This window comes from Columba livia, chromosome 1 (assembly GCF_036013475.1).
Source record: "Columba livia isolate bColLiv1 breed racing homer chromosome 1, bColLiv1.pat.W.v2, whole genome shotgun sequence".
Classification (NCBI taxonomy): Eukaryota; Metazoa; Chordata; class Aves; order Columbiformes; family Columbidae; genus Columba; species Columba livia.
Genome location: NC_088602.1, coordinates 145,229,079 through 145,249,168, shown reverse-complemented (window position 1 = coordinate 145,249,168; position 20,090 = coordinate 145,229,079). Strand labels below are relative to the sequence as shown.

At 44.0% G+C, this 20,090-nt stretch overlaps 1 protein-coding gene across 4 annotated transcripts in view; it reads right to left on the bottom strand.

Annotated features, from left to right (window-relative positions):
• Positions 1-16,306, bottom strand: part of DENND5B (DENN domain containing 5B) — a 119,929-nt gene extending 103,623 nt beyond the window's left edge. The window contains exon 1 of one of the 4 annotated variants that reach the window (XM_065035135.1): positions 15,977-16,306. In XM_065035135.1, the coding sequence (XP_064891207.1) occupies positions 15,977-16,088 (112 nt within the window). In that variant the 5' untranslated portion in view covers positions 16,089-16,306. The remainder of the gene's footprint in view (positions 1-15,976) is intronic. The other 3 variants (XM_065035126.1, XM_065035093.1, XM_065035114.1) reach the window with 3 other exon arrangements.
• Positions 16,307-20,090: the final 3,784 nt, after the last annotated feature.

Here is a 20,090-nt window from a genome sequence, read left to right as displayed (position 1 = left end):
GAATGAGTACATGTATTCTAAAATGCAAGTATTTCAAAAGACATCAACCCATCACTAATGAGATTTGGACAGCCAGCTTGCCCAGGGGAGGGCAAAAGGGGACTTCCTATTAATAAACTGTGCTTAGTTTTGAAATTAAGAACTCAAATACAAAGGCCCAGGAGTTCTCAAAAAACAAACCAAACCATGCAACTTTTTCAGCATGCAAACTGCATCCCTTCTCCACAAAAACTTGCTTTTAGAAACAGATGGCAGCCTGCAAGACCTACAAATCCTTTGTCTGGAGTGGCAAACTAGGCCCTATTGCCCATCAAAATCAACCGTCGCATTGTGAAGCACTGACCCTAGCAAATCCATTATGTTTCTTTCTACCACAATGCTAAACCAGACAAAATGAGTCGGACTTAAATAGGAAATGGTGAGGGATTTAAAATCCCTTCCTCCCCCCATCCCCACAAAAAATAATGACAAAAGGGGAGAGGCTGCGTTTACCCTTCGTTCATGAGCCCTGCCTAACCCTGCGGTCAGGGCTGCCCACTTGGGCCAGGCTGCCCAAAGGAGGATGGATTTGGGTTTGAAGCATTTACACAGTGCTCTGCAAAGGCTTTGAAGTCAGCACACGTTGTCAGTCAAACTACCCACACAGTCAAGAGCAAATATCCCAAGCAGGAAAGAAAGGGCCTTCTGCTAGCTGAATAATTAGGTCTGATGTGCTTTGTAGTTCCTCAGCCCTCCCTTCCCAGCTCTGCCAAAGTACAGATACACAGCACACAGACGGGTATAACGCTTCACAGGTGGCTGCAGGGAAGAGAATATAATGTTCGTTGTGGTTTGGTTTTTTGTTTTTGTTTGCCTCTTGTGTCATATGAACCCAGGCAATGGAAAGAGAAATGTGAAGAAATGGGAGATCGTATCAAAGAGCTGCTGCCTTAGATCAAGGGAAGGAAAAACAGAAGCCTGCTGAGGAAGTGATGGATGGGGCAGTGGTGTGGAAAGGATCGAAAAGCCTTCTGCCTGCTATGGGTATTTGGTGCATCTTGACACACAAAAGGGAACACCCATCACTGGTACTGTCAGCAGATACCTCCCAGCAAGGAATACTTTCATCAAAAAGAAAATCTCTCTCAATAACAGTGGGTCCAGTTTATGAATGATCCAACTGCTTTTATCTTGCATATTTAAAACACAAGATACGACAAAAAAGTCAATGTCTTCAAGAGCAACAGATTGGTTGGATTCTTCACACTCTCATAGGAATTGCCCCCCACTCCCCTTTACTGATTTTCTTTGGCATAAAACAATCTCTCAAGGACATGGCAACAATGACGCTGAAATTCAAAGCGCTGAGATCAAATACATGAAGCTGACGCTCATTACAGCTAAATTATGTCACCTATCTGAAGGCTCAAGCTTATTATTTAAGACAATACAATAGTCATTAATCACAGCCATTGTGTGCCACTCGAAAGGCGTCTAGAAAGCTAAAGAATACAAGGGAGATTTATTATACTACGGTGCCAGATTTAATTACATGGTTTTCTCCTCAGTACCTCGCCGCTTGTAGCTCACCACCTGTTTGCACCAGAGGACCAGAAATAAAGACATGCCTGCCCTTGAGGCTAGGCATGCCAGAGAGTGCTTGTGCTGGGCTTTTGCTATGCCTGCTGTAGCAGAAGACCAGTGGGCAAAGAGAAAGCTCATTTCAGGAGCCACTGGCTTGCAAATCATTTATGTAGAGCTATTGTTTTTCTTGAGATGTTTTAAACGTCCATTTCCTTTGAATATATATTTCTGTAGAGAAGAAGTACACCCTTGAGCCCATGCGCAAGGAGAAACAACTCACTGTCTTCTTCTAAAGCTGCAGCGCAAAGATTCGTGCCCTCACCAACACAACAATGTGTTTAAGCAGTACGTCTGTCTGCTGGCAGCCTTCTGAGTTTGCATTTTCTTCTATAAATATTTAACGTAGAAGAACTGTTCATGTTACCCACTTTGCCCGAAATGTTTTGACAGCCATGCTCACCACATGACAGTGATGCTCTATTTAACACTGCAGCTGCAGACAGGAGGATTTGGTTTCAGTTTTATACAGTATTGTGAAACCAATGACCTCCCACAAAAATAAACCAGGTAATACATTTAAATTCTACTACTTACCAATAATTGTCTTGCTAATACATTTTTAAGTCACTGCAAGAAAGGAAAACAGAAATTTAAGTCTCGAATGCAAGAGTTTGCTTAAATTTAGCTGCAATCTCCTTTTTCTTAAACATACTCAGAAAGTGAAAATAAAAGACAATCAACCCTGCAAAGGCTAAGTAGCCTCCTGCATTGTTTTCTCTTAAGGCTAGAATAATTTCCAGACTTTCTGGACCGCAAATTATCGTCGGCCCTCAGAGACCTCTACACACTTTTACCAACCAGTTAATTGTACCCACTCAAAAGAAGATGGCTCAGAAGACCACTTGTCCAGCCCCGAGGGAGGTTTGACCCCAACATCTGTCTAACATAGTGAAACTCAGCATAGTGTAACAGTGACTAACCAAGAGTCAGTCTTTCGGATCTGAGGAACACAACATTTTTCAGGTGGAGGAAGTTGAGGGAAACAAAAGGTTTAAATAACCTGGCCACACAAAACAGCTCTGTGACTGTTAGTGATGCCAAGAGGCATTTTAAAATGCTCACTTTAACATGGAATCACTTAAGCACTGCTTGGAAAAAACATGTAGAGGTCATCTAAGAAAGAGAAACTGAGTCAGCAACATTTATCCTAATTTCCCCTCACACTCCCCAAGCATAGTTTCAGTTACCCGGGGGCCCATTAATGCACTCATCTATAACAAACTTGCTGGAAGCATGGAGCAATGCCACTTTGGTATGAGAACGTTAATCAAGTGTGGATTGCCACCCTCCCACTGCACTGCAAGGCAATGCTGTCTCCTTCTAGGCTCTTTCGGTGGACAGATTCGTCTGAATATTGCCATTTACTTCCAAGACGACTCATAAATGCAGAGTGATTAGCCATCCCTTGCGGTGCCTTTTACTCAAAATTTAAAGCATTTAATAGGGTTTTATGACTCCTTATGCACCATTAGCACTGTAATAGATCAGAATACAGTTCTTGGTTCTTAACAATATTATCAGAAAGGTCAAAATAACTTTAAAACAATAAAGCATGAGGATAAGCTGATTTGTTTTAAATGTGGGAAGGAGAAAGATTAAGGAGAAAAAAAAAAAAAAAGTAGAGAACCCCCTTCCTGAGCACATATGTCCCACTCAGTGCATTTTGAAAAGCAAATAAGTCTTTTTGCACAGATACATCTATTGGATGCAAAAGCACCAACACCACCGAGCTCCTACATCCTTTCATTGACCTTGAGGAAGGTCTTGGACCAGCAACCAACCATCCTTGCGTTGCTATTTATTGCCAAACACAGCTTTGCTTCCACCACCTGTTATCACATCATAGGAGCTGTAGCTGAATTGCTCCCCTAACAAATAATCTTCCTTTGAGGCCGAGAAGGAAAGATGAGGGAAGATGGCATTAACACAACTGAATGGATTCACAGGCATAGGTGAAGAGCACTCGCATTACTGCAACAGGACAGAAATCACAGTATGATATCATACATCTGTAGCTCCTTTTGCTCACACAAGCCTGTGAGCTCCCATCTACCTTCCTTTCTCTCTCAGCACCACAGGTTACCCTTCAGCACCCTTCAGTCCCTGACCCACCAGATGGGCAGGATGCAACACTCACTCCACTCACATCCCAGGCTGCTAATCAGCCTGCCAGGGTATCCGCATGGAGGGGCCTCTCTTGCTTTACAAAGTGCTGTTGCTTTTCTCACAGCCTTTGTATGATTGGAAGGTTAATGAGGATCTCTGCTCTAGCCGCAGGGACTTCACACACAAAAAATCCCACATCTTTTCAGTTTCACCTCTGACAAAGTTGACTTATGGGCTCAGGAGTTGATAGATAAGGATACAGATTTTTTTTTATTATTATTATTTTCTTTGGGGGGTGGTGTATTTTTTTTTGACTTTTTTGTATAAAGGAAACAGGTCTAGTGTGATCAGGTTATCAATCATGCAAGCCTGAGTGTTAAGTGTGATAATACTACACTACTAACAACACAGATGGTCTCTTGCTTAGCGTCAACGTCCCTTTTGAGCTGTTTGGTGCACAAGTGATGCTGGGACACAGTCAGAAGTCACTGCCACAACGTGCTGACAAAATACTAACGAATAACTGAAAACCAAGACAGATTTTGAATTGCAAATAGTTTTCAGATCTTCACCACTATCAAGTATGATATCTTGGACATTTCACTGCGATAGTTGCTCCGGGCAATTAATTCTCAGCTTTAGGAAAGACCTAAATCTGTGCCTTTTTTTCCTCAGCTCCTGAACAAATGCCTTCTCCAGCGCTAGCACAGACCTACAGGCAAGGAGCATGAATACATCCAGGCCCCAAGACAAGATGTTTTCTCATTCTTACTCCCGCCAAAAGCACAAGAGCTGAACTAATCAGGGCCCCGAGCCCCTGGGTCACAGCCAGGGCACCCGAGCCGGGGACCTCAGCTCTTTCTCACCTGCTGACCGGGACAAAGCAGGGCTGAGGGGCCTGAGCTCTCATTAAGGCAGAGTTTTCATGGGAAGTTCACCCCCCATTAAGCTAAATGGTTTCTTTTTTTGTTGTTGGTGGTGATTTTTTTCCTCATGTGCGTATTAGACGGAGCAATTTTCAACAGGGCTCTTTCTTTCCCTTCCCAACTCACCATCCTGCATGCGGCTCCAAGAAGAAAGAAAACAAAGAAACATGCATAGAAATTATAGTAAATTATTAGCCAGAGCAGCTACTGCTAAAGTTAACATCTGCCATCACTTTGCTAAGTAAGACAGCAGACCACAGCTACAGCTGCCTCGCCCTATGCAGATGTTCATTTTTTATATGATTTATATTATTTTTATATGATTACTTAATAGCATTCCTTACACTGGGATTCTTTAGTTCTTAGTCATTCCTCAATTTGAGATAAAAACACTAGACTACACATCCCTGCTTGAATTAAGAGAGTCAAACAACATCTGCTATCACACTAAAGCCAGAATGAGACACTGAAGCCAGAGTCAACATATTTGCAAATGCTAGTCAGACAAACTTATCTTGAATAGCATAATCTTGGGAAAAGGCTAAACACCTAATTCAGCTGGGCTGAAGAGCTGCTTTCCTGACTTCCAGAGATAAATATTCTCCCGTAACAGATACATAACCATAGACATTAGAGGTTAACAACCCAAAAAGAGGTGCATTAGAGAGACTGCAGTACCATTCTTCCTGCCCTTCACATTCTTGAAGTGTTTACAAGGCAAAACCTATAGCAGAATACACCCTTCAAGGCTTTTCAACAGAGCGTACATCACCATCAGCTGTTTTACAAAGTGCCTGGCAGTTTTATGCATTGAGTCACAACCAGCCATTTCTTCTTCATATGATTACATAAAATTTTAGGGGTTTGGGTGTTTTGTTGCTCCTGTTTTGTTTTAAACTAAAATGCGAGAATTCTGCCCCAAATACTTGGTGCTGTCTATTTTCAAATTGTTAACTGGAAGAATAAACAAAATGAGAAAGCACATCTACATTACAAAAAGTCCCATCCTAGAAACTGTGTAACGGCCCTTCATCTCTCCACACCAGCCAGCATCACAGCTGAGACAAAGCCTATATAAACATGTCTATGTTGTTTTAAGCATAAAATTGTTCTTCATTTTAAATTCACGTCAGAGTGTTACACAGCATCAAGCAAACAATAATATCAAGTGGGAATACTGATGGAAAAATAGTACTGTGTGAATAACTAACTAATAAGCAAATCCTCCCCTCCCTCAGCAATGAAAAGCCAAATATTTACTCAATTGTATATTATTGCATTCTTTGCTCAAATACTTCATAGTTTGAATCTGAAAAAATAAATCTCAATTCTCTTTCCTGAGCATCTGGTGGGAGACCAGAGGGCCTAGCAGAAGGTATTTGCATTATCTGACTGGATTCATCTCAGCAGCAACCCAGACAAAAAGCAGGAGAGGGGGACTCCTAAATCAGGGACTTGGACCCTCTAGACAGTCACCAGGCCAGCGAGAACCTGGGCTCCAGAACTCAAGACATTTAAAGTCAGTGTAAGCAGTACCTATGTGGACCATGACAGCATCCTCCTCTCCCAGCGGGCTCCAGCTACACCTCAAATGTCAGTCAGTCCAAAGCAGACCGCTAGGCCCATTTGATCAATATTTCATTGAGAAACTATCTGTTCAGTAAGTGTTTGGTTTCATCATTTCTTTACAAAGAGCTCAGCCCTCTTGTCATTCAGTCACAAGACACTGGAAGTACCCCTTCCACCTGGGGAGCCCTAGCTAAGGGGCATCCACAGCGACACTTGCTTTTTCCTTGTATCTATAGTTACAGCTTACACAGGTAATATTGCATTACATTGCATGCCACTGCATGCCAGTTTGCATGTGAAAATAGCTATGCATGGAAATGAGCATGGGTTTATCTAGATGCCAGGGGGAAAATGCAAATTTATACAAATAATTTCAGTCATGCATGAAAAGCACCAGCCACTACATATCCATGACAGTTGAGCTTCGCCTTTTTTTTTTTTTTTTAATCCTGTTACTGTTTAGACAGAATGGTGTTTCAGATTAAGCCCCCTTACCCTTCCACGTGTTAGTCTTTAACATGACAAGAGAATACCAAGAAGAGGGTGGACAGGGGATTCTTCTAGCTTTCATGCTGTGCAACCTACCACTCGCACAGCTTTGAAACATGATTTGACTCCATTTGATATGCAGCTTATTTAAAAAATGCTACTAGGTGCCAGAACTGTTGTTGTAATTTTGTGACTAAGAGGACTGTAAAGCAAAGCCAAGTTTGTGCTCCAAGGTGGGGGGCAAAGGGGGAATCTCACTCCCCAAGACTGACAGTGCCTCTGAACACAAAACAAGGACTGCTGACATTTTTGTATGAAATCCTGAAAGTTGTTCTCCCATGAGAGAACAAGTTTTCTTTGCAGATCCAAACCCAGACATTTGCCCTCATGTTATATTCTACTAAGAGTTAAATTGTGTACTATCAATCAAAGCTGCTCACTGAGATCTAGTGAAGTCCTTCATGACTGCTCTACATGGAGTATCTATTAGCAAGGGAATACTCTTACCATGTCACCCTTTAAGTATCTGTTGGGGTGTTTTGAGGTTATCTTTCACAGATTGAGTTGGTATGTAGAAGGAGGAAGAAGCAAAACCCCTCACCTTGAAGGAGTATGGCTTCACATTTCCAGCCAGGCGTCTTCATCAAGCCTAGGACATCCTAACGAGGAAGCTCTCAGCTAAGATATAATAATCAGACAGCCAAGTAAAACTATCTTTGACTCCAAGCAAGGAGCAAAAACTGAGCTGTTTGTACTTTCATACTGTAACAGAAGCTTCTTCCAGCCATGTTAGTATCCGACACCTCAGCTGTCTGTCACACATCAGTCATCTCCCCAGTATGTGTCTTTTATTGTGATGATCCATCATCATTTCTTTCCTGTTTCCATTTGAGATTGTCAATATCACTTATGTGACCAAAATAACACAGAGAACATCTACTGTTACCTAACCAAATTTGTTTTTCCTCAATGTAACATTTCCTCCTTCTGGTCAAGAGGTAGATTAAAAAAAGTCAGTTACTTACACTTGCAAACTTTATGAAGGTTCATATATTGACTGTTACAGTTCCTCTCCATGTGCACAAGAGATGGCTGAACAAGCTACTCGTGATCTTCTTCCCATATATGTAAATGGTCCTACAGACCTCGAATAGAACCAACCAAGCACCACACCATTAACTGGATTGAAGTCCAAATGCTGTTTATTTTTTTTCTTTCCCTGCTTCATTCACATTTCTCATTGACTCCAGCCCTCACTGCAGCACATCAGCAGCTGCAGCAGGAAGCAGCGTGCCAGCCGCATATCCAGTGTCAAGCCTGCGCAGAGGCTTTGCAGGCTGTACGTTTGCCGGCGTGTTTCAGGAATGAGCTGGCATTAAGGACAACTTGATTAGCCCATGACAAGCAGGTGAAAGAACCCAGGCAAGAGAGCCCTGACACCCTTGCCCTGCTGGCTTGCATGCATTTCAACCAGCTTATTTTGGAGGTTTTCCTACAGCGAGCGCCATGCTGGCAGAGGAATGCTGTGGGCACAGTGTCAGGGAGCTGGCACAGCTCCTGCAGTGCTGGTAGATTGCCCTGGAGAGGACGGAAAGGCTTCACAGGCAAACAGCTGAGCAGAGAAATCAATACTCCAGTCACGCACTGCCCTAGGCAATTCTGACATATCCACTGTTTCTGCTTTCCCATTTTGAGAAGAGTAGGTATCCCCTTCCCCCAGATCCCACTCTCCACCAGCACTGTGAGGACCACCACAGGGGTGGATGCTGACAAGGGAGCTTCTCCACTGGCAAAGACCTTCAGCATAGGCTCGAAACTATAATTTCATGCTTCCTACAAACACCTAGCCATGACAAGGCCTGATACAGCATTGCCACACTCTCCAGGACATCATAGAATAGTTTGTGTTGGAAGGGACCTTCAAAGGTCATCTTGTGGAACCCCCTGCCATAAGCAGGGACATCTTCAACTAGATCAGGTTGCTCAGAGCCCTGTCCAGCCTGGCCTTGAATGTCTCCAGGGATGGGGCATCTACCACCTCTCTGGGCAACCTGGGCCACCCTCATAGTAAAAAAAAGTCTTCCTCATGCCTAACCTGAATCTCCCCTCTTTAGTTTAAAACCATTACCCTTGTCCTATCGCAACCAGCCCTGCTGAAAAGTCTGTCCCCGTCTTTCTTATAGGTCCCTTTTAAGTAAGACACGTGCAAGTTTGCCTTTCAGTGCTCTTTGACCGAGGCACATAGCTGCAGCCCCAGGGACCCCGGTGCTCCCCAGCCACCGCACCACTAAGCCATCAGGGTGGGACTGGCCGTGACTTCAGGCTGATGCTCAGGGACAAGATTAGAGTTGGATTTAGGTCGTTCTTATGAAGGACAGCATCTCAGCCAGTTCGCCTGCCAGTAATTTGATTACTACTGAGGTTTACACTATGTGAAGAAAAAAAAAAAAAAGCTACATACCCCAATATTAACAGATCAGTTACTAGAATTTTCCCTAAAACAAACCCTCATGTACATGGTCACACCTTCCTCTGTGCTACTGCAACAACTGCTGCTGGCAGCTAAACAGCCTCTGAGAGTGCAAAAGGCTTTAGTCTTTCTACTTGGAAATTAAAACAGCAGCTTATCTAGCAAAAAAGTACAAAAAATTATCTTTGGTTTAGCATTGGTGAGTCAGTGTTATTGATACAAATAATGATTTTTTTTCCAAGCAAATAAATGCCTTATTTTCAAAGGAATACAGTATAAAAACTTAGATGAGGGCAGACATATAAAAGAATAGTCACACCAGGGTTGGGGGAGCATTTAAATCCAATGTCTCTCTGGCACAGAGAATGAAAATGCTATTACTAAAGCATAATACATCACAACCGTCAGGAATTCCACAAATGGTCTGTTACCCGAGTAAGCAAGACAGTCAGTCCTTATTAAAGATTATTATAAATGGAGATGATACTTGTCAATAATATTGACAATTCTTTATAAAAAAGCACTGCTTCCTTTGGCTGCAGAAATCCTCCTACAGCAGCTAAGTCTTTAATTTATAATTCAGAAATCTATTTTTTAAAGTCTGTGTGGTGTCACAATGCAGTTCTGTCTTTCTCCAGCAGCAAAAAACAAACAAACAAGTTGTAGAAGAAACCATTACAGCAATTGTCCACGCCACCACCTTTAAAGACGTACAAGAGAGCAGAAACATTATTTCCATTTCAGCATCAAGCTGAGGTGGCACAGAAGCAGGGATGATCTCCAAACTCCCTTTAACTATAACAGCTGCTCTTTACTTACACAGATCAAGATCAAAAGATTTGTTTTCACATGAACAAAATATTAACCCAGCTTAGATTCTTATTTAACAGGTTTCCAAAATGTATACCCAGTGTTTCCTTGTTTATTATGACAAGTTACAAAAAAAAAGAAGTTACTTCAATAATAAGCCAACTGCTCCATCCAGTCCCTCATCCATGAGACTTCCTTATTCCGGCCATAAAGTCAGAAGATTTAGCGCTGCATTTAAGCATCACCTCTTAAGCGGGAGAAATGCTTGAGTCCCATCCATCCCACAAGCCCTATAATTATCAGAAAACCTCAGCAATCTACTACAACTGCTTCTGAGGAACAAGTTAAGTTTTGTTAAGTTGTACAGCACAAGCTGTTTTCTCCTCCACCTATATCACTCTGATCCACATCCAGATTACTTAACCTGGGCAATCCCTCCAAAAATCCTTTATGCAACTCTGAACTGTACTTAAAAATGAAAAGCATAACTCCCGTAGTGCACTTTTCGTTTGTGGCAACTGCGTAAGTCATGAACAGGAACTGCAACTGCTCAGATATTCCTTGGTAAAGGGAAATTTCTCAGTCTATTTCCAGTAAACCAGGAAAAAACCCAATTACTTATTTTCAGAAAAAGACATGTACATGAGAAGTTGTATTGCCGTAGCAATACCAGCAAGTTATCTGGCACTGCAGGGTGACTTGGCACGATGGAATCGGGATGGAGAACTGCAGTAGAGAAACTGCACAGGCTGCAGGGATGCTCTGCAAGGCGTGAGCGCGCAGGTGCCAAGCTCACACAAGGACAAAAAAAGTCCTTTAGCTTTCTAAAAATAAGAGCCTACTAGACAAAAAACAGTTAGCCAGATTGCAATACAACCTGTTTGGTTTTCAACATTATGAACTGAACTAGCATTTAATTGGGGGGGAAATTAATTACCAATATCTGTAGGGAAACGGCATGAGGCAGAAGTAGTGTTTATCTTCCCCAAGAGACTCAACATTTCCAACGAGCATGACCGGTAAAAGCATTCTCAGCTTCAGTGGTTGTAGTGAAGCTCTCTACAGCTTTTAAGTATACACCGAACCAGGGCAATAAGATAGTGAATCTTTATGCAGTGGCCAGAACTAGACAGCACAAAATAAGTTGCTAGACAAGATACAATAACTGAAACATCCTCACTGTAAGCATAGCCATGAGGTAACATTTTTATGGTTTATGTGTGGAAAGAAGCTATAAAACTTTTCATTTCACACAGCAAGAGGGCTACCACAACTCCACTGATATTCACATTCGGAGATGCAGAAGGCATCATCCAATATGGTCCTTCAGAGCCCAGTTCTCATGCTGGCTTACTGCATCTTCTCTACCTCCAAACTGCAACAGCATCCTCAATGAAACAGAACTGTCACAGAATCACAGAACTGACTGGGTTGGAAAAGACCTCAGAGATCATCAAGTCCAACCCTTGGTCCAACTCCAGTCCATTGACTAGATGATGGCACTAAGTGCCATGTCCAGTCGCAGTTTAAAACCCTCCAGGGATGGTGAGTCCACCACCTCCCTGGGCAGGCCACTCCAATGCCTGAGCACTCTCTCTGTAAAGAATTTCTTTCTAATATCCAGATTAAATTTCCCCTGGCAGAGTTTAAGCCCATGCCCCCTTGTCCTGTTGCTAACTGCCTGGGAGAAGAGACCAATCCCCACCTGGCTATAACTTCCCTCCAGGTAGTTATAGAGAGTGATGAGGTCACTTCCACTTGGGAACAAGACACCCACCTGTAATTCTCTCTCTCCTTTCTTCCAGAGCACTAAATTACTTCCTCAATAAAAGATATTTAGTTTTCTTATTAAACGACATATAGGTATTTTGGATTTTTCTAAATTCTAGTTTGTGACACTCTGTAAAAAGATACTACAAAATCTAATATGCTCTCAAAGTAAAATGTAAAAGCCACTACAGCCAGAAAAACGTGCCTTGCAGACACACTTAAAGTTCGTATAGTACAACAAAATAAGCAATTAATGAATGATTACACCTTTTTGTTTAAGCTGATGTTAAATATTTACTGTAACAAGCCCATTTAAGCATATGCAATTCCAAGGCTGATAGTCTCAAAACAGTTTTACGTGAAAAATACAGGCATGAAGATGAAAGTGAACTGCATCGTATTTTCTATCAGCCATGAACATGAAAGAAAAGCTGCCTTCACCCTATTTTAGGGCAGTCCAACTGGGCACAGAAAGCAATACTGAAATTTTCAAGTTTTTCAAGATATTTCACATCAAATATCCTGCTTTTCTTTTCCGACCTCTCCAACTATTAATTGCCAAGAAATCCTTAAATAGCTTCATTTCCTCCCTCAAGTCCCTAGAAAGACGTCTTTCTTCCATCGTTGACTGAGAGCTTTGTGATTGTGCCACAAGTGTTTTGATAGCATTAGAATCCAATACACCACTTCACTGTGTGCCTGGATACACCACCAAGTTGAACAATAAGTAACCAGCTTTTTACTTTTCAAAATTAATTCGCTTTAAAAACTAAAATTAATTCATTTGAAAAGCCAGATGTGGAGTAATTGCTAATAAAAAAATAGGAAAATCTGTACCAGAAAATAGTATCCAGGCAAAGGAAAAAGCAACGTGAACCATTTGCATAGTGGCAAATTCTCATCTACCAAATTTATTTTAAGCACTGAGCATCCACAGGAACAAGAACAATGAAGAAAGTCACTCTTGCCTAAAAGAACGTCAAGACCTCACACAACTTTAAAACCTTGATTTTGTTTCATTTCATTTTGTGAAAACATCCAATTAAAAACTTAGTTCATTTCATTTCATGCCTGATGGAGTAAATGAGGGGCTTTTGTGGTTTTTGGTTTGGTTGATTTTGGTTTGGGGTTTTTTGTTGCTGTTTCGTGGGTTTTTTTTTGGTTGTTGAGGTTTTTTTGGTTGGTTGGGTTTTTTTGTTTGTTTTTTAATTGCAGAGGCTTTGTGTGTAAAGAGATTTTGGGTTTAAACCCATCAGGCAAGGAAAGCATTCACATGGGATGGGTGCCCGGCTGTCCCCACCAAAGGGAGGATGCAGGTTTGGGAGCTCCAAATGACACTGGAGAAGACTCACCACACACCCTGGTGAGGCATCTGTGCCTCAGCTTATCACCAGTAACTATCCGGAAACCAAAAATTCCTCTAGGACTTTTCAGCTTCTGCTTCTCTGTTCACAAGAGAGGCCCCGGGCTGGCAGAATTGCTTCTCTTGTCTCCTCCTGCTCAGCCCTAGCAAAGCTCCGTTCAGCCAGACCTGGCTTGAGCAAGGCACTTTGTGTACACCAGCTGCTAAGGGACTCACAGGTCTGCAGATAAGCAGGTTCTTAATTACTTTTTTGCTAAATTGGGGATGATCTGTGTGGCAGCTTAAGTCACAACAACTTTTCATTGACGCCGTGACTTACCTCAACAAGCTCTTAAAGCACAAGGCTAGCAGCATGGGAAGCTATCACAGCTATGTAATTCAATACTGGAAAAAACAGGACCATTTATTTCTACAAAATGTTGTAAGTGCATTTTTAGGAAGAAGTAACTTTAATTTGTGAATTTTCTGTGACACAACAGACTTCTGTTTCCATGAGTTTCTTTCTCCCCACCTGTTTGGTTATGAATTCAACCCTGGTAACTTGGTTTTTGAAAACTGTTAACACAGATTTCTGGATGAGGTCTCACTACTGTTTGCCTACAGTGACATTAACACCCCCCAAGCTTTAGCAGAAATGTTTTCTCAGCTCCATCTAAAAGGAGAGTTAATTTTTCCGCGGTCGCATTATATTTGTAGCTCACAGCACTCCCTGTTCTTCTCTAACATCTCCAACTGCTGAGCTCCCAGCTGATAGCAGAAAGCTCTTGTCACGAGTCCCTAAAAATATAACATTGCTCAGAGGCAATATTAAGTCTCATCATATTTCTTTTACTCCACTTCTTCCTCTACCATATCCCAACCCTCCTAGGTTGCCTCCCAAATTGGCATTACCAAAACATTTTGTATGTTTAAGCCATACTGCTAGACCTCGCCTAGTTTAAATGAGTTACAGTAGAGATTTCTACTTGTGATTTCCAGATGGAGGGGAGGGAGAAAAAAGAAGCCCCAGTTGCTTTAAAAACAACTACTTGCGGTAATTTCTCTTTGAAATTATTAATGGTTGCATTAATTTTTATAAGTGGACATATCACAGATGTGCCAAAATGTCTTTGTTTTACAGAAAAACAAAGAGGAAGACTTGCTTTAGCTTTGACATCTACTTCATGTTGCTGGGGCAGTTCAACTAAACCTACTGAATGACCATGAAAGTGGAGCCCTGGTAGCTGAGCTACTGCACAGCACAAACCCACTGTGCTCAGCCTGTCCTTGAGCAGCACTCCAAGAACACGCCTGCGCATCTCACTGGGAAACAGAGCAGAAATGAGCAAAAGACAAGCTGAAAGTCTGGGTACTCATCAGGGAAGGCAGAGCCTGCCAGCCTGTGACGGGTGCGCTCTACGTTTTTAAAAATAGTTTCTTTTCAGACAGAAGAACTCAAGATGACTCAAAGTTTAAGAAGCTGAAACCCTAAGAGGTCATACTATACAAATCCAACTGTACACCATCAGCTGAGAGATGGGTCACGAGCCAGGAGTTTTCTACGAAAAGCAGCAAAACTGAAAAGATACAATTGCGGTCACTAGTACACTTTAAAAAGCAAACAGAGGTTAAAGCATGTTTGGCTAATACTTCAGCTTGGAGATCCTAGGGCTACCTCCAGAGTGTGCTCACTGCAAAGGGAAAAGATCTAGGCACCCCGCATTAAGATAAAGCTCCTTGGAACGTCAGGTGCGTGCATCCACCCTTCTTACAGGTTACAAAAATATGAACTTCAACCAGAGTACATTGATCAGTGATGTAGATCATCAAGTCTCTCTTACACAATAGGAAGGTGAGGTACTTCCTGACACGATAGCAGTGGAAACCTTGCCAGGATCCCATCACCTGGCAGAGGTGCACACTGTGACAGCTACAGCTGCCTTCAATTTCATTCACAGCCCATTCACTTGCAGTGTAAACACATACAAACGGTGAAACATAAGCACTTAAGGGCTTTCTCACTCAACTCAGAGAGAAAATCTTTAATAACAGGGCTCAATAGCATGGAAGCTAATTTTGTGTGTAAAAACTGACAAACAGCTCCTTTTATTTAAACACAACGGACGTTTGGGAAGGAATACTACCTTTTCCCAACATCATCAACTCAAACCCAGTCATAAACTCTCCAAAAAGAAATATTTTTGAAAATGCATTTCACTCTTTGATTCTGTAACATTCTTGGGGATGGAGAAAGAACGAAGGATGCAGAAAGACTATTTCCGAATAGACATAAGATATGAATGAAGCAACATAATTAAAGATGCGATTCCACTAATTTATTCCATTCTTCTCAGATTCCCCACCGCCCCCCCCGCCCTTTCTAGTGGAAATAGAGATGAAAATGCATCTGCCCCGACAGAAAGCCCGATCATTCCGCTCCCCTCAATTCTGCAACCCTCCATACCCTTCTCCCGTTAATCGCACGCCGCTGGCCGCGGCAGAGCCGCTGCACCCTCCCGCCCAGGGCTGCCTTTCCCCTTCCACCATTAGGGACCAGGGCACCGGCGGAGCCCGGCCGGCGGGGGAGGGCGCATCCCGGCGGCCGACAGACAAACGCCCCCCGCGGGAGCTGCCTTCCGGGGATGCTCCACCAGCTCTCCCGCGGATGCGGTAGCCTTCAAAGTTGCTCCCTCCCTGCGGTTTCTGCCGGCGGGGCGACTCCCCCGTTTCGCTTCTCCCCCTCCTCGGGGTTGGGGGGGCAGACATTTTGAAGCAGCGGATCCCAAAAGCCCGCCGGGCCGCAGCGAGCCGCAGCGGTGCGGCTGCGGGCGAGGCCTCCGCGCCGCGCCCGGCCCCAGCGGCAGCGCTCACCTGCCAGCTCGTCGGGCTCCAGCCCGCTCTCCGCGTCGATGCCGCACAGCACGAAGTAGTGGGCGAAGCGACAGGGCGCCGCGCCGGGCCCGGGGGCGCCGCTCCCGCTCATCCCGCCGGCGGCGGCGGCTCCCTGCGGTAGCACGGCTCTGCGCGGGGGCGCGCCCGCGGGACGGTCACGGCGCGCCGGCCCCCATCCCCGGCGGGAGCGCGCAGGCCGCGGCGAGCGGGTGGGCACCGAGCGGCTCCGGCGGGCACCGAGCAGCGACGGCTCCGGCGAGCGGGCACCGAACGGCCCCACTGTCAGCTGAGCGGGGCGGAGGGAGCGGAGCGGGCGGTACCGCACTGCTAGCCCGCCCCCGCGGGGCATTTAAACCCTGGGCGGTCGCGGCGGCGCCTCCTCTGGTTCGCTCCGCTCCTCCCGCTCCGGGGCTTTAGCGAGACATTTCCGGCCCTTATCGGCGTTTTGGGTGGGAGGGATGCGGGAGAGCCATGGGCGGCTTCGCCGCACGTTTTTTGCACAATCCTCGGGATGTGTGATGATTGAAGCTCTCCCCCTCGTCTTCGAGATGTGAGCAGAGGAGGCTGGCTTTTGTTTAAATAAAAGAGGGGATGATGCCTCTTACTATCGGAGATGTTGCTCCCCCCACTAGGAGGCAGCGCCCGAAGCGCCACAGCCAGAACTGGCCGAGCATCAGCTAGCGCCCGGGCTGCGCTGAGCGTTTTCTGCGGAAATCCTGGGGGGATAAATGGCTTTTTCTTCTCCTGACCCGAATGTCGAAACAACGACAACAAACTTACCCCAGTGAGGGTCTGCTGACAGGGGACGGGGGGCTGATGGCTGGCTTTTGTGTGGTCTCCATCACTGCGCCGTGCTGGATTTACACTTTACGTTAACTTCTGGGACGGAGAACTGTTTCTTTGCCACACGCGCTCTGTTTCAAAGCAAAATCTAAAAAGTTTATTAATTCCCAGCTTACCTAAGGTTTTATAACCATTCTGCTGCGTCCAGGAAAAACAAACAAACAAACAAACAAACAAAACACACAGTATTGTTTTAATCCCCGTTTCTAAAAACCCTCCCGTTATTATTACCCGATGCCAAAGTGCTGGCAGATCCGCTCGGGAGTGCCACCTACTTTTAAAGGGACAGAGATGATGCTTTTGAAGTTCTGAGATTTTTTTTCTCCAAACCGATGAGATCCCTGCTTATGTCAGATAACTCTGCCATCTGTATATTTTAAGGAGGTTGTTTGTAGAATTCAATATGCACTTTGATCCTTCTGGGTTTATCTGTTTACTAGTCTTGGTCCATGCAGTCTGTAATAATTACAGTCGCATCCTTTGCTTACTGTGGACTCTTATGACCTCTTTCATGTATCTCTCAGCAGCGTCAGACTTTTATTTTTTTTTCTTTTTTTCCCTATGATGTACCTTTTTTCTTCTTGAACAAGCTTCTTTGATAAGGAAATGCCTGCAATGAACTTGGTATTTCATCCAGCATGGGTCGTTTTATGGACGTATGTGGAACAACTGTTCCTTCCTACCTGGAGGCAATCCAGACCAGCATATCTCTCTCTTTTTCCCTTTGAATTAAGAAGCTGTATGCCCTTTAACTTCTCAGCTTCCTACAGTGCTCTACTGAGACCAGGCAAGAGCTAAACCAATTTCCTCACTTCCCATTATATCCCAGTGAGTCTTCTATCACAGTCACTGATTCTGGTGATTGCAGCACTCAGTATAACAAGCTGAACCTTGCTAGATCCACATAGGAGTTTGCCAGAAGACCAGTTATTTTTTCGACTTTGCACTTAGAGCTAGGTTATTTTATTTAGTTTGGTTTGTTTATTAACTTGTATGTGTTTGCTTATTCAGCTCTAGGTCAGATGAGAAGTCAGTCTCTGACTCTCATTTAAAACTAATTGCTCTTACTGTGGAGAAATACCATCTTGTACTCTTGTTGTAGGCTTCTCTCTTGGAGGCCCGATTGCGTGGGTGTCTCCAGGCAGTCCAAGGTAGAAGCTTTACTAGTCTCTCTAAAGGATGTATGAGTTAAGATTGCTTCCAAGATAAACATAAAATGTAACACAATGGTCCTGACCTTTATTTCTTGGGCAGCAGGCAGTTCTAGATTGCTTTGGCTTAGCTGTCTTCTGTACAGAATAGTATTCTTGTCTTCGATAAAGTTCAATGCACAGATACTTCAAATAAAATCAGTAATACGTACAGCATTAAACACGAGCACAAAGCACACAACACGTGAGACTGCAGGTATAAAGTCTGATAAATTCACTCCTCTTCCTGGAACAGTGTCGAGGGTTTAGATTGTGGGGTGACAATAAAACCCTGGCAGATGTATTGTTAACCTCCTCTCCCCCCCGCTTCCCCCTTTTGCCCCTCCCTCTCCCCCCTTCCCACTCAGGACAGGTGATCGGGAGGGAAAGAAGACAGAGAGAAGAGAGTTGGAAAAATTAACAATGTTTTACTAATGCTACTAATAAGAATAGAGAAAATAATACAAAATATACAAAACCAATCTTGAAAGTCTCAGCAACTGCAGAGCCGGCACCCGAAGTCCTGGATTGGACTCTGCAGCCAACCGGAGCTGGATTCAGTCTCTCACTAGGCCTCAGTTCACAGGGACGACTAGCAAGGTCCTCTCCTAATGTCAGCCATAAGCAGAAGGAAAAGGGAAAGAAGAGACGAGATCCTCGTGATCTCCCACTTTTATATAAAGTATTCACGTGAATGGAATGTTATACACAGTTGGTCAGTTTCTTGGTCACCGGTTTCTCGTTGCCCCTCTCGCGAGATGTCCATCCGTGCTTATCAAAAAGTTTGCATTCCATTGCTAGGTTTACCAAAACATGTGTCTGGTTCTCCAGGAAAATGCAGCTAATATGAAGGCTTTAGCTGACAGGCAAAATCACTAAAAGAGAAACTTGTTTTTAACAAAACCAGGACAAACAGCTGTGAGATTGAGCTCCTGCTCCTGTACATACAGCTCCCACAGGCACTCTTGTAAGAGTTTCATGGGAGCAAGGATTTCTTCTAATAAAACAGATCTTCTGTAAAAAGTCATCCCAACAAGGCCACTCAGCTCTTTCACAGTGTCAGCAGACCTGGTTGTGCCAAATGTGTCTGGGCTCCGTTGAGTCACATCATGTCCCTGGGCCTGGATTTTTCTCATCTAAAACCTGCCATCTGGGTTGTTCCAGTCTTTCCCTCCAAGCTGGTCAGGCTTTAGACATGGCATATGCTGCCTTGGGTAGCTCTTATTCACTCGTGTTTGTTTTCTCCACCCTGGCTCCCATCCCAAGGAATTAGTAATTTTGGGGAGATTTTAGCAGTGAGAGTAAGCTTAAAAGGTGGCTCACTGGACAATAATATCAGTTATAATTGAAAATTTCAGAACTCAACTGCACAATCTTAGTTAACATCAAGACTCTTTTCTTCCTGCCCAGTGGCAGTATTTACCTCCACTCCAGGAGGCAGACTGGATACCCATTTACAGCTGTTTTTTCTTATGTCTTCCTTCCCTCTTCAGTTACATGTACTGCAGCACAAAATGGATAGGAACACATCCAAGTTTGTCATAAGCTGCTCCCTTCTTCTATCCAGGTATAAGCAACAAAAGGCAGCAGGAGCTTTGCCTTTGGCTGGAACAAGCTTGCACAGCACAGCAGAGTCATGTTAACATGCAGGACCCAGCAGCACTTTGTGCCCACCCCACGCTCTGTTCTGCCATGGAGTCTTCCCACATCAGATGTGTGAAAAAAGTGCAACAGCACCTCTGTGTATCATGTGCCATCACCTGATGCACGTTACCTTGTGGCGCATAGCACACGAAAGCACCAAGGTGTTCCCTCTCTGTCCACAATTCCTTTTCCTCCATACTGAGATTTTTTTGCACTTCTCCAAACACTTCTGTTCACAACATCGATTGCTTAAATTTCACAGCAGTCACAAGCAAGTCCACAAAGAGGCTGTGGAGCTTCTTTCAAGAGTGAGAAGATGACAAAAGATAAGGCCTCAAAGCATCGTGAACTGCTGGACATACTCACTAATCAGCCAAATGCCATGGAAAAGCATTTGTACAGCCTGGGAAGAGGCA